The following is a 12,531-nucleotide window of genomic DNA, read 5'->3' as shown; positions in this document are numbered from 1 at the left end:
ACCCCCAACCGGCGGTTTTGTGTCAGAAACCGCCGGTTTTCCGACACGAACCGGCGGTTGACCGTCCTTTTCCGACCCAACCCCTGCAACCCTACGAACCTACCGGCGATGACCATTTATTTTCGGTTAACCGGCGAACCGGCGGTTAACTGCCGGTTACGGTTTCAAATTTTGTTGAACCGTAACCGAACCGTATGTCGAACCGTAACCGGATTTCGAACCGGAACCGTCGTCCGGTTCCGGTTCCGGTTCCGAACCGCCGGTTCAAAACCGGCGGTTAACCGGTGGGCCGGTTTGGTTTGGCCATGTCTAGGACAATCAGAGACGTCTTATTAGTATGCTGCAGAAAGAATATATAAATCCGGAAACAATTCTTTGACGTCTAAGGACTATAATGAATAACCCTAGCTTATACTATTTATAAAGAATACAAGACCTTTTTATTTTCTATTTGGTCCCTCCCTCAATAAATAGAAAATCTCAAACTTGATATTTAATTGACCAACGGAAAGATAGTTATACATATTAAATTAGTATTCCCTCCGTCCCCCATAACTTGTCACCATTTCACCCGACACGAGTTTTAAGAAATGTAATAGAAAGTGAGTTGAAAAAGTTAGTGAGATGTGAGTCCTATTTTTATATATTAGTTTTATAATAATATGTGAGTGAAAATAAGCTAATGGAATATGGAGTCCACTACTAAAAATGGTAAAAGTGAAATGTGACAATTTTTAGGGACGGACGGAAATGGAAATAGGTGACAAATTTTCAGGGACATGAGAATAATATGGAAATCCAAATTCTAACAAGTTTTACTTAATGATTTGTAGTTAAAAATTGCTACTTTTAATCCTACATAAATGAGCGTGATAAAAGCAAAGAAAAGCTTGCAAATTATCAAATTGCGATGTACAGAAAATTGTAGACATCATTTTCATGTGAATATAATAGCCCAATGTGGGTTGTTAGAGATGTACATTTTGATTTTTTTATGTTGAAAATGATCAACTACCTTGTAAAGTAGTAGACCTTCCTTTCTTATCGTTATGCATGTTTCCTTCATCTACTTTCTTTTGGTAAAGCAAACTTGAGCTGAAACGATGAAATCATCAACGTCTGAGAATCTCTGCCGTCGATTTTCATTTGCTGAACTCAACTTAACCACCGGGGATTTCAGCGACGAGAATGTGATTGGGAAGGGTGGCTTTGGTAAAGTCTACAAAGGCTTCATTGATAATAAAAGGACAACTGCTGTGGCCATAAAGCGACGGCTAGCATCAAATCCGAGTCTAGGCCAGGCAGAGTTTGCGGCGGAGATTGAAACACTAAGTAAGTTCCGACATGACAATCTAGTCTCTCTTATTGGGTACTGTAATGATCAGGGAGAGAGGATTCTTGTTTATGAGTACATGTGGAATGGAACGCTAGCAGATCACCTCCACAAGCTATCAAGTGATAGCAATGGCGGGTCTACTCTCTCGTGGAATGAAAGACTTGAGATATGTACTGGAGCAGGGCGAGGTTTGGACTATCTCCACTCTGATTGCTCCATCATACACGGTGCTGTCAAGCCTACTAACATCCTTTTAGATGAAGATTTCACAGTTAAGGTTTCGGATTTTGGGTTGATGAGTGTAAAGGGCTCGTTTGGGTATTTTGATCAAAGTGATTTTACCACGGATTTCTTTACAAAGGGAAGTGACACTTACGCGATTGGTATAATATTGTTGGAGGTATTGAGTGGGAGACGCGCGGTTGAGGAGAAGCTTGTAGAGGATGAGGTGTGTATGAGCATATGGGCTCAAGAAAATATCCGAAATGGAAAAGCTGACGAGATTGTAGCTTCAAATTTGAAGGGAGATATCTCTGAAGGTTGCCTCAAGACGTATGTTAGGGTTGCTGAAAGTTGTTTGCATCCTGATCCGATGAAACGACTCACAATGAGCCGTGTTGTGGAGCAGCTTGAGTTAGCCCTTGTACAGCAGGAGAGGAACGGGTCAGCATCACAAATGTCACAATATTGCCCATCTGGTAAATGTGAATTCTTTCTATGTATATATGCTTTAAAAATATTGGATGTTTAAGTTGCGATGATATTCTTTGTTTTGGCTGGTTATGGTGACATAGGATTAACACCAAAGGATGAAAACGAGGTCGAAGTTGATCAGCTGTCAAAGGCCTTTTCTGCCACTGCCATGAAAGAAGACTATGTCCCTTTCATTCTATTCGGTGAAACAAGGGACATTGTTGATGATTGTTTTAGTCTCTCGTATAATGTATTTGCAGGAATCCTGAAAAATGGAGAGGATGCAACTATTGAAAGGCTCCACTACATGTCTAAGCGTGAATTTAAACGTAGAGCAATGGTTTGGAATAATTATATTATATATTGGGTTATTTGGATGAAAAAAGTATATCAATTTGGAATGTCAATGGCTTTGTAGGATTCAAAATCATTATCTTCGCTGGAGCATGAGAACATTGTCGAACTTGTTGTTTACAATTTGGGTGGGCATCAGCAGGTTTTGACGTATGATTTTGCTCCACGAGGGTCCCTGCACGACATCCTTCATTTACAGCAAGGCACAGGCTCAAGCACAAACCTATATCTGGCTTTGACATGGTCCCAACGAATCGAAACTGCTCTTGGGGTCGCCAGAGGATTATGCTACATTCATAGCTACGGATCGGTCCATCATAACATCAATTCAAGGAATATTTTTAGTTTGTGATGATGAAACTGCTAAGATAATTCATCCTAATCTTTGGGCTCAATGCTACTGTCTGGATTATTTTTCTGATGATATAAGCCATCCTAAACTAAAGATTGACCACGGGCGAGGCGATGTTTACAACTTTGGCGTGATTCTCCTTGAGCTTTTGACAGGTAGTAAAATACTAGGAGAAGGAGACGTTCTCACATGGGTATGCATCATAGCAATAAATTCTAGTTTCTCAGTGTATACTATTACTATGTATGTTAAGTTTTGAATTAATATGACACCAGGCATTACCACAGCTGTATTCGAACAAGGTACACGAGATTGTGGATGCTCGATTAAATGGAGGGTACCCGCTCGAGGCAGTTAAGAAGGTAAATTACTTGTTTATCTCTGACAAGTTTATTGCATTTGATTTCATGATTATGATGCTTTGCTTTATAAACAGATGGCTAAAGTTGCTCAATCGTGCCTTGAAGATGAAGGATACTATCGTCCAAAGATGGTTACAGTTGTACAAGATCTTGAGCTGTGCCTTGGTGAAACCAAATCAACTGAGACTCAAATTGCATCTAATGATGCATGAAAGCAGGGGAGCTGAAGATAGACGCCATCCGAAATGAGAGAAATTACTTCATGCTTATTTCATTTTCTTTGGATTACAGTATTTCCTTTCTTCTCAGAGAAATGACAATGTCACTGAAACTATAAAATTACTGTATTTCAGACGATTTAAGTGGCGCATGTGTGATTGGGAATGGTTTCATTAGTAGTATGCTATTTTGAATAATCTCAAACTAGTTGAATTTTGTGTTGCATATCCAACTTTCAAAATGACAAGTTGATAGAAGCTATGTGCCGATTGCTAATTGCTTCATTTATTTTAGTTTTTGGAAGAAGAGAGTAGTACTAACGTTTAGCAGCGCGATTGAGCGAATTAGCGTCGGGAAAGAGGTGAGAATGATCGGAGCAACAGCGTAGGTTAGTTTTGCATTAAGTATCAAAATTTGAGCTGCGTTTCCTCAGCTACAACGCTGAATTTCAACGAAATTGAATCAGCAACACCGCTCATTCATGATTGATTACACGGATTCAGTTACTCTGCTGTTCATCTGCAATCCAATTCGGCTGACAGACGATGTTTCGATCAACTGTGGCTCCGGCGGCACGGATTCATCAACTGCCCCAAATCCGTTGCACGATCCAGTTCGGATCCCACCAGTTCAGAAAATCCTCCTCCTCCATTTTTACACAGCTTCATACAAAGGATTTCAAGAGTTTTCATGACTTGTTTGTTGTTGAATCTAGTCATTTTTTCCTGCTTAGCAATTTGAGATTGAATGTGAGACAGAGAGGCGGGAACGCCGGCGTACAGATGGGGATAAAAATTTAGGGTATTTTATTTTATTTTTGAATGTGTACACTATTTTTAATAATCATGGCTAATATTTCTCTTTTTACTATATGGACATCTCAATCCCAATATATATCCAATAATATAGGAGTATTTATAATTTATGAAGAACTTCATACTATCATTATAAGGTTTTTTTTTTTAAAACAAATTGTGATGCTTCGGAGTTCAGACTTCTACATTGAATTAATCATGCATTTTGTAGCAATTCACATTCTCATAAAATGAACAATCAAAGCTTTTCTTTTGCAGCAACGCCCCTTCACGAACCGAAGTGCATAATTAATCTGCACATGCCATAGTTGTTCTGTTCAGATTAAGAAACCTAACAAATAATTAAGAAACCTAACAAATAATTAATCTATTCCAATTGGGTTGTTTAAATATCTTGGATTGGAGTCATTCTCTGGAAACAATGATTAGGCGAAGTCAAATAGCTTTTCGTGCCATTGACATTCTTATGTTTTGCTCCTACTACTTGATATCGTGACAACCAAATTGAGACATCATCAATGGCTGAGCAACTCTGCCGTCAATTCTCCCTCGCTGAAATCCAGTCAGCCACCGGAGATTTCAGTGACGAGCATGTGATTGGAAATGGTGGATTTGGGAAAGTCTACAAAGGCCTCATTGAGAATGGGTCAGTTTCCGTGGCCATAAAGCGGCGGCTAGCATCGAATCCGAGTCAAGGGAAAGGGCAAGGCCAGACAGAATTTGCGGCAGAGATTGAAACACTTACTCAGTTCCGCCATCGTAATCTAGTCTCTCTGATTGGGTACTGCAATGAGGAGGGTGAGATGATTCTTGTTTATGAGTACATGTCGAAGGGAACGCTGGCTGATCACCTCTACAATCAGTCAACACTCTCGTGGAATGAACGCCTTAAGATATGTATTGGAGCAGGCCGAGGTCTGGACTATCTTCATTCTGGTTGTTCCATCATACATCGTGATGTCAAGCCTACAAACATCCTTCTGGATGAAAATTATACAGCCAAGGTTTCAGATTTTGGGTTGGCCAAACATTTAAGGCATGATATCTTAGAGAGTCATGTCTTCACAAATGTTAAGGGTTCATTTGGGTATTTTGATCCAAGTTATTTTACTACCGGTGTACTTACAAAGGGAAGTGACACTTATGCATTTGCGATAATATTATTGGAGGTATTGAGTGGGAGACCAGCGGTTGGGGAAAAGCTTGCAGAGGATGAGGTGTGTATGAGCATATGGGCTCAAGAAAATATTCGAAATGGAAAAGCTGACCAGATTGTAGCTTCAAATCTGAAGGGCCAAATCTCGGATGATTGCCTCAAGACATTTGTTGGGGTTGTTAAAAGATGTTTGCATATTGATCCGAAGAAACGACTAACAATGACTCGAGTTGTGGCGCAACTTGAGTCAGCCTTAGAACAACAGGAGAGGAACGGGACAGCAACACAAAAATTACATTCTTGGCCATTTTGGAATAGAGTCGTACCATCTGGTAAAAGTGAACTCTTTCAATGTATATATACTTGACAAATATTGGATCTTTAAGTTGTGATGAACGATCTTGATATTCTTTGTGTTGATTGTGATGAGGTTGAAGTTGATAAGCTGTCAAAGGCCATCCATTCCATCAAAGACGATGTTCCTTTCATTCTATTTGGTGAAATAAAGTTTGGTGAAACGAAGGGCGATACTCATTATTTTAGCCCCATGTCTAATGGATTCACAGGAGTCTTGGAAAATGGAGAGGATGCAACAATTGAAAGGCTCCACTACAAGTCAAAGCATGAATTCAAATCAGTGGTTTGGAAATAGCTCTATGTTGTCCTATCTGGATGAAAATTTTATTGATTTGGAATGACTAATATAGCAATACATGGTTTTGTAGGTTTCAAGAAGATTATCATTGCTGAAGCATGAGAACGTGGTCGAACTAGTTGTTTACAGTTTCTACGGCTGTGAGCAGTTCTTGGCATATAATTTTGCCCCACAAGGGTCCCTACATAACATTCTTCATAACCAGCAAGGCATAGGCTCAAAGCCATGTCCGGTATTATCGTGGTCCCAAAGAATCCATATCGCTCTTGGGGTTGCAAGGGGATTATGCTACATTCATGACAAGGGATTGATCCATCATAACATCAGATCCAGCAATGTTTTACTTTGTGACGATGGAACTGCTAAGATACTTGATCCTTTTCTCTGGATTTCATTCCCCAATTGTGAGACAAAACCATCTGTGAGTGAGCTTCATCCTAGGGCATTTCATTATTTCTCCGGGAACAATGATGTTTACAACTTTGGTGAGGTTCTCCTTGAGCTGTTAACAGGTAGTAAATTATTTGATGACACACTACCTGCAGCGGGCGGCAGGGCAGCATAACCTTGTGTCAAGGGTATGTAGCACAACAATAAATTCTTTCTCAATGTGTCTTTGTTTCGTGTATACTATTTACTATGTACGATAAGTTTTAAAAATAATACGACACCAGGCATTACCACTGCTGGATTCAGACCAGGTACACAAAATTGTGGATGGTAGATTAAAAACAGACTACCTGCCCGAGGCAGTTAAAAAGGTAAATAACTTGTTTGTTTGATACTCTGATTGCATTTGATTTCATGATTATGCTGCTTTTTTTAAACACAGATGGCTCAAGTTGCTCAATTGTGCCTTCAAGATACAGCTCATTTTCGTCCAAACATGGGTGAAGTTGTTCAAAATCTCGAGTTGTGCCTTCGTGAAACCAAATCACAACACTCACAGAGCTGAAATCAGCTGAAGAATGATGCCACCCGAAATGAAAGAAAATTACTTCATGCTCATTTCATTTCATTGAATTTGATTTCCTTTCTTCTTATCGAAATGATGAAGTCACTCAAACTAATTCAGACAAAAATGTAACTGACAATGCCTCTGGCTGATTTCTCATAATTCAGTTTGGCCACGGGTGATTGAAAATGGTTGATTTGGTAAATCATTGCTGAAAATGGATTCAGTGATTATGGTAAAAGGCCCTTCTTATTCTAGTAAATCAGCTAAGTGTTGAAGCAGGGTGACTATTATCCATAGAAGATATGTGCCGATTGGTTCATTTATTTTCTCTTTTGAAAGAAGAGAGTAATAGTAATGTTTAGCAGTAAGATTAAGCGAATTGGCATTGCGAAAGAGGTGAAAATGACGAGAGCAATAACAGGGTTGTTTTATCGAAACTGAGTTGCATTTCCTCGTTTTTGATTAATTACAGTTTCAACTGAAAGAACATGATTACAGATTCAGTTAGTCAGCTGTTCATCTGCATCTCAATCGATTTTGCAGCCTCTAATTGCAATACAACTCAGTTGACAGACGATTGATGATGAGCGGAATGATGCAGAGGATCCTGTTGTTCATCTGCATCTGTATTATGTGTTGTGTGTAAACAAATTCTTCAAATTCAATTTCATATCAATTAATAGTTCATTTATTTGAACATAAGATTTGGACTTCCATGCATCATTCAAGGTGAAAAATCATGTGGTCTTTGAGGAATAATTTGCATTTTTGTCTGAAATAATTTTATACTAGTTTTTTTTGAGTGACATAAACAACAATGTGTACCTTGTCTGAATGTGAAAAATATAATAATAGTACCAAAATGTGGGCCATAAAAGGTGTACAATCCAAAGTAGTGCAGAATGATGAGCAGCAAAGCCAAATCCTTGGGGCCTATTTGCTATCGGTAAAACCGTCAAACAAACCTGAGCTGAAAGGATGCAATCATCAGCAGCTGAGAATCTCTGCCGTCGATTTGCAGTCGCTGAACTGAACTTAGCCACTGTCAATTTCAGCGAGGAACATGTGATTGGAAAGGGTGGTTTTGGTAAAGTCTACAAAGGCTTCATTGATAATGACTCAATTGCCGTGGCCATAAAGCGACGGCAAGCATCACGTCCCAGCCAAGGGCAGACAGAGTTTGTTGCTGAGATTGAAACACTATCTAAGTGCCGACATCGTAATTTAGTCTCTCTTATTGGGTACTGCGATGAAGACGGAGAGATGATTCTTGTTTACGACTATATGCCTAAGGGAACGCTGGCCGATTACCTACACAATCAGTCGACACTCTCATGGAATCAACTACTTAAGATATGTATTGGTGCGGGGCGAGGTCTGGACTATCTTCACTCGGGTTGCTCCATCATACATCGTGATGTCAAGCCTACAAATATCCTTTTGGATGAAAATTTCACAGCTAAGGTTTCAGATTTTGGGTTGGCCAAACATTTAAGGCATGATATTTCACAGAGCCATGTCTTCACTAAGGTTAAGGGTTCATTTGGGTATTTTGATCCAAGTTATTTTACGACCGGTGTACTTACAAAGGGAAGCGACACTTACGCGTTTGCGATAGTATTATTGGAGGTATTGAGTGGGAGACGAGCAGTTGAGGAGAAGCTTGCAGAGGATGAGGTGTGTATCAGCATATGGGCTCAAGACAAAATTCGGAATGGAAAAGCTAACCAGATTGTAGCTTCATATTTGAAGGGTGAAATCTCGGAAGATTGCCTTATGACATTTGTTGGGATTGTTAAAAGATGTTTGCATGTTGATCCGAAGAAACGAATCACAATGACTCATGTTGTGGCGCAGCTTGAGTTAGCCCTTGAACAACAGGAGAGGAAAAGGGCAGCAACACAAAAATTAAAATTTTGGCCATTTTGGAATAGAGTTATACCATCTGGTAAAAGTGAATTCTTTCAATGTATATATACTTTTAAAATATTGGATGTTTAAGTTGATCTTGGCATACTTTGTGTTGGTCATTGTGACACAGGATCAACAACAAATAATCAAGTTGAGGTTGAAGCTGATAAGCTGTCAAAGGCTATCCCTTCCACTAGTGCCATTAAAGAAGCCTTTCCACTAGTAGGTATGCATAAATTCTTTCTATATATAAAAACATAACAAATACTATTAAATTTTCGAGTTGTGATCGTCTATCTTGATATTCTTTGTGTTGGTTATGGTGATACAGGATCAACACCAAAGGATCAAAATGCGGTCGATGTTGATAAGTTGTCAAAGGCCATCCCTGCAACTGCCAATACAGAAGATGTTGTCCTTCTCATTCTTTTCGGTGAAACAAAGTTCAGTCGACCAAAGGCCTTTTATGATGTGCGTAGTGAATTCAGAGGAGTCCTACAAACTGGAGAGGATGCAACAATCGAAAGGCTACACTACATGCCTAAGCATGAATTCAGAGCAAAGGTTTTGAATAGCTATATAATATTGGCCTATCTGGATGAAAAAGTTTACTACTATTAGGGAATGTAACACACACAGGGTATTGTAGGTTTCAAAGCCATTCTCTAAGCTGAAGCATGAGAACGTGGTCGAACTAGTTGTTTACAATTTGGACGGCCATGAGCAGGTCATGGCGTATGATTTTGCTCCACGAGGGTCCCTACACAACATTCTTTATAAACAACAAGGCATAGGCTCAAAGCAATATCCGGCTTTAACATGGTCCCAAAGAATCCAAATCGCTCTTGGGGTCGCAAGGGGATTATACTACATTCATGAAAAGGGAATGATCCATCATAACATCAAATCCAAAAATGTTTTACTTTGTGATGATGGAACTGCTAAGATAATTGATCCTTTTCTCTGGAATTCTTGCCCCCAGAGTCTGCTATTTGATTCTTACCCCCCACCCTCTGTGAGTGAGCGTCATCCTAAGGCATTGCATTATTGCTCTAGGGACAATGATGTTTACAACTTTGGCGAGGTTCTCCTTGAGTTGTTGACAGGCAGTAAAATATTTGATAACACGCGACCAGCAGGGCAGCATCACCTTGTGTCATGGGTATGCAACACAGCAGTAAATTCCTTGTGTCTTTGTTTTGTGTATACTACGTTTGTATGATAAATTTTAAGTAATATGGCACCAGGCATTACCGCAGCTCGATTCAGACAAGGTACACATGATTGTGGATGGTAGATTAAAAGCAGACGACCTTCCGGATGCAGTTAATAAGGTAAGTAATTTCCTTTGTCTGATAATCTTTTGCATTTGATTTCATGATTATGATGATTTGTTTTTAAAACAGATGGCTCGAGTTGCTCAACTGTGCCTTAAAGATACAGCTTATTTTCGTCCATACATGCTTCAAGTTGTACGAGATCTCGAGTTGTGCCTTTGCGAAATCGAATCAGAACACTCTCAGAGTTGAAAATTGAAATCAACTGAGATTGTATCTTATTATGAGTGAAAGCAGGTTCATTGGATTTGGTTTCCACAGAAATGACAATGTCACTAAAACTATAAAATTCTTTCAGACAAAATGTATCTGACAATGCCTCAAGTCTGATTTCTCATAATTCAATTAGCCATGGAGGATTTTAAGTGGCGCACGTGTGATTGGAAATGGTGTATTTGGTAAATGATTGCTTAAAATGAACTCACTGATAATGATATCTCCTCATTTATAATCTTCATCATGGTTTCTCAATTTGATTTTTGTGTTGCATTTCCAACTTTTAGTTGTTTTGATTTATTGCATTTGTGTGTTCAGCCATCATACAAGGTGTGGTTGAATCGAACTTTTCTTCGTGCATTTTCTCCAAATTCTCAAATGATAGATTCATTTTCCAAGCCAATGGCTGAACAGAACAGATTTCAACTTAAAAGAAAAAAATCTCATAATGTCATCTTTCAAAAATCCAACCTTCATGATAGAAAATTTTAATCATCTAACTTACAATATTAGGTCAAAAGTAAAAAAAAACTTCCCAATTCTAAAAAGTAGACACAAAACACGCCAAAAGTGCATATATGACTCTCAGCTGAATTTCTTAAAATTTGGGGAAACTCTTTCAATGTATATATACTTTACAAATGAGGATGTTTAAGTTGTGATGAATGATCTTGATATTCTTTGAGTTGGTTGTGATGAGGTTGAAGTTGATAAGCTGTCAAAGGCCATCCATTCTATCAAAGAAGATGTCCCTTTCATTCTATTTGGTGAAATAAAGGGCGATAGTCATTATTTTAGCCTCATGTCTAATGGATTCACAGGAGTCCTGGAAAATGGAGAGGATGCAACAATTGAAAGGCTCCACTACGAGTCAAAGCATGAATTCAAATCCGTGGTTTGGCAATAGCTCTATATTGTCCTATCTGGATGAAAATTTTATTGATTTGAAATGACTAATATAGCAATACATGGTTTTGTAGGTTTCAAGAAGATTATCTTTGCTGAAGCATGAGAACGTGGTCGAACTAGTTGTTTACAACCATCTGTGAGTGAGCGTCATCCTAGCGCATTTCATTATTTCTCAGGGAACAAGATGTTTACAACTTTGGTGAGGTTCTCCTTGAGCTGTTAACAGGTAGTAAATTATTAGATGACACACAACCGGCAGGGCAGCATCACCTTGTGTCAAGGGTATGCAGCACAACAATAAATTCTTTCTCAATGTGTCTTTGTTTCGTGTATACTATTTACTATGTACGATAAGTTTTAAAAATAATACGACACCAGGCATTTCTAATGCTGGATTCAGACAAGGTACACAAAATTGTGGATGGTAGATTAAAAAAGAATACCTGCCCGAGGCAGTTAAAAAGGTAAATAACTTGTTTGTCTGATTGCATTTGATTTCATGATTATGATGTTTTTTCTAAAACACAGATGGCTCAAGTTGCTCAATTGTGCCTTCAAGATACAGATCATTTTCGTCCAAACATGGGTGAAGTTGTTCAAGATCTCGAGTTGTGCCTTTGTGAAACCAAATCACAACACTCACAGAGCTGAATTCAACTGAGATTGTATCTTATTATGCATGAAAGCAGGGGACCTGAAGAAAGACTGCAGTAGAAATGAAAGAAATTAGTTCATGCTTATTTCATTTAATTGGATTTAATTTCTCATAGAATATCTAATTCAGTTAGCCACGTGTGGTTGGAGATGGTGGATTTGGTTAATAATTGCCGAAAAATGAAAATGGACTCAGTGATTATGATATCTCATCATTTACTACTATAATTTTCATTATGGTTTCTCTATTTGATTTTTTTTGTGTTGCATTTCCAACATCCAGTTGTTTGGATTTAAGTATCGCATATGTTTGTTTAGCCATCACACTAGGTGTGATTTAAATCGAGCTTCTCTTCGTGCACTTTCTCCAAAACCTCACATGATAGATTCACTCTCCTTGCTAATGTCTGATTAGATGGATGATAGATACACCTTAGCGCTACTGAAGTTTCCAGTCACTGATTTGATTTCAGCAAGTGAAAGCGATGACATCTTCGATGGGCCAAGGCTAAGGTATGTTTTCCTCACCATTCGAGCCGCTCTTCTATTAGGACTCCATGTACGTGGTTGTAGAAAAATGCAGATTTTCGGGAATAGACACACA

The 12,531-nt window shown here is 38.8% G+C and overlaps 3 protein-coding genes across 4 annotated transcripts; all 3 read left to right on the top strand.

The window, feature by feature from the left end:
* The first annotated feature begins 1,103 nt into the window (after window positions 1-1,103).
* LOC125199429 (receptor-like protein kinase ANXUR1) lies at window positions 1,104-3,507 on the top strand. The gene is made up of 4 exons (XM_089065025.1): window positions 1,104-2,034; window positions 2,131-2,928; window positions 3,011-3,097; window positions 3,172-3,507. Exons 1-2 carry the CDS (start codon window positions 1,104-1,106, stop codon window positions 2,445-2,447), a joined length of 1,248 nt encoding a protein of 415 aa, XP_088921151.1. The 3' UTR covers window positions 2,448-2,928; window positions 3,011-3,097; window positions 3,172-3,507.
* Window positions 3,508-4,602: 1,095 nt separating this feature from the next.
* On the top strand, window positions 4,603-7,390 carry LOC125215818 (putative serine/threonine-protein kinase PBL28). 2 transcript variants are annotated; one of them, XM_089063605.1, is made up of 5 exons: window positions 4,603-5,619; window positions 5,725-5,927; window positions 6,013-6,520; window positions 6,617-6,703; window positions 6,775-7,390. In XM_089063605.1, exons 1-3 carry the CDS (start codon window positions 4,650-4,652, stop codon window positions 6,505-6,507), a joined length of 1,668 nt encoding a protein of 555 aa, XP_088919731.1. In that variant the 5' UTR covers window positions 4,603-4,649; the 3' UTR covers window positions 6,508-6,520; window positions 6,617-6,703; window positions 6,775-7,390. The 2 variants fall into 2 exon arrangements, with proteins under 2 accessions (XP_088919731.1, XP_088919730.1); XM_089063604.1 differs by having other exon boundaries at window positions 6,013-6,703.
* A 488-nt stretch (window positions 7,391-7,878) lies between these two features.
* Window positions 7,879-11,934, top strand: LOC125192676 (uncharacterized). The gene is made up of 9 exons (XM_048090305.1): window positions 7,879-8,848; window positions 8,942-9,037; window positions 9,143-9,375; window positions 9,461-9,973; window positions 10,059-10,145; window positions 10,218-10,335; window positions 11,051-11,259; window positions 11,345-11,409; window positions 11,802-11,934. The coding sequence occupies exons 1-9, from the start codon at window positions 7,879-7,881 to the stop codon at window positions 11,932-11,934; spliced, it is 2,424 nt and encodes an 807-aa protein (XP_047946262.1).
* The last annotated feature ends 597 nt before the right edge of the window (window positions 11,935-12,531 follow it).

Source organism: Salvia hispanica, chromosome 2, assembly GCF_029641045.1.
Source record: "Salvia hispanica isolate PSC_SH4W2 chromosome 2, Shi_PSC_v1, whole genome shotgun sequence".
Taxonomy (NCBI): domain Eukaryota; kingdom Viridiplantae; phylum Streptophyta; class Magnoliopsida; order Lamiales; family Lamiaceae; genus Salvia; species Salvia hispanica.
The sequence above is the reverse complement of the archived record's forward strand: the minus strand, read 5'-3'. Positions and strand labels throughout refer to the sequence as shown.

Excerpts from the sequence above, each read along its gene's own strand:
- LOC125199429 (XM_089065025.1), top strand. The coding sequence starts at position 1,104 with ATGAAATCATCAACGTCTGAGAATCTCTGCCGTCGATTTTCATTTGCT. Across the intron at positions 2,035-2,130 it reads GTCACAATATTGCCCATCTG|GATTAACACCAAAGGATGAA; the intron begins GTAAATGTGAAT and ends ATGGTGACATAG.
- LOC125215818 (XM_089063605.1), top strand. The coding sequence starts at position 4,650 with ATGGCTGAGCAACTCTGCCGTCAATTCTCCCTCGCTGAAATCCAGTCA. Across the intron at positions 5,620-5,724 it reads GAATAGAGTCGTACCATCTG|TTGATAAGCTGTCAAAGGCC; the intron begins GTAAAAGTGAAC and ends ATGAGGTTGAAG. Across the intron at positions 5,928-6,012 it reads AGCATGAATTCAAATCAGTG|GTTTCAAGAAGATTATCATT; the intron begins GTTTGGAAATAG and ends ATGGTTTTGTAG.
- LOC125192676 (XM_048090305.1), top strand. The coding sequence starts at position 7,879 with ATGCAATCATCAGCAGCTGAGAATCTCTGCCGTCGATTTGCAGTCGCT. Across the intron at positions 9,974-10,058 it reads AGCATCACCTTGTGTCATGG|GCATTACCGCAGCTCGATTC; the intron begins GTATGCAACACA and ends ATATGGCACCAG. Across the intron at positions 11,260-11,344 it reads AGCATGAATTCAAATCCGTG|GTTTCAAGAAGATTATCTTT; the intron begins GTTTGGCAATAG and ends ATGGTTTTGTAG.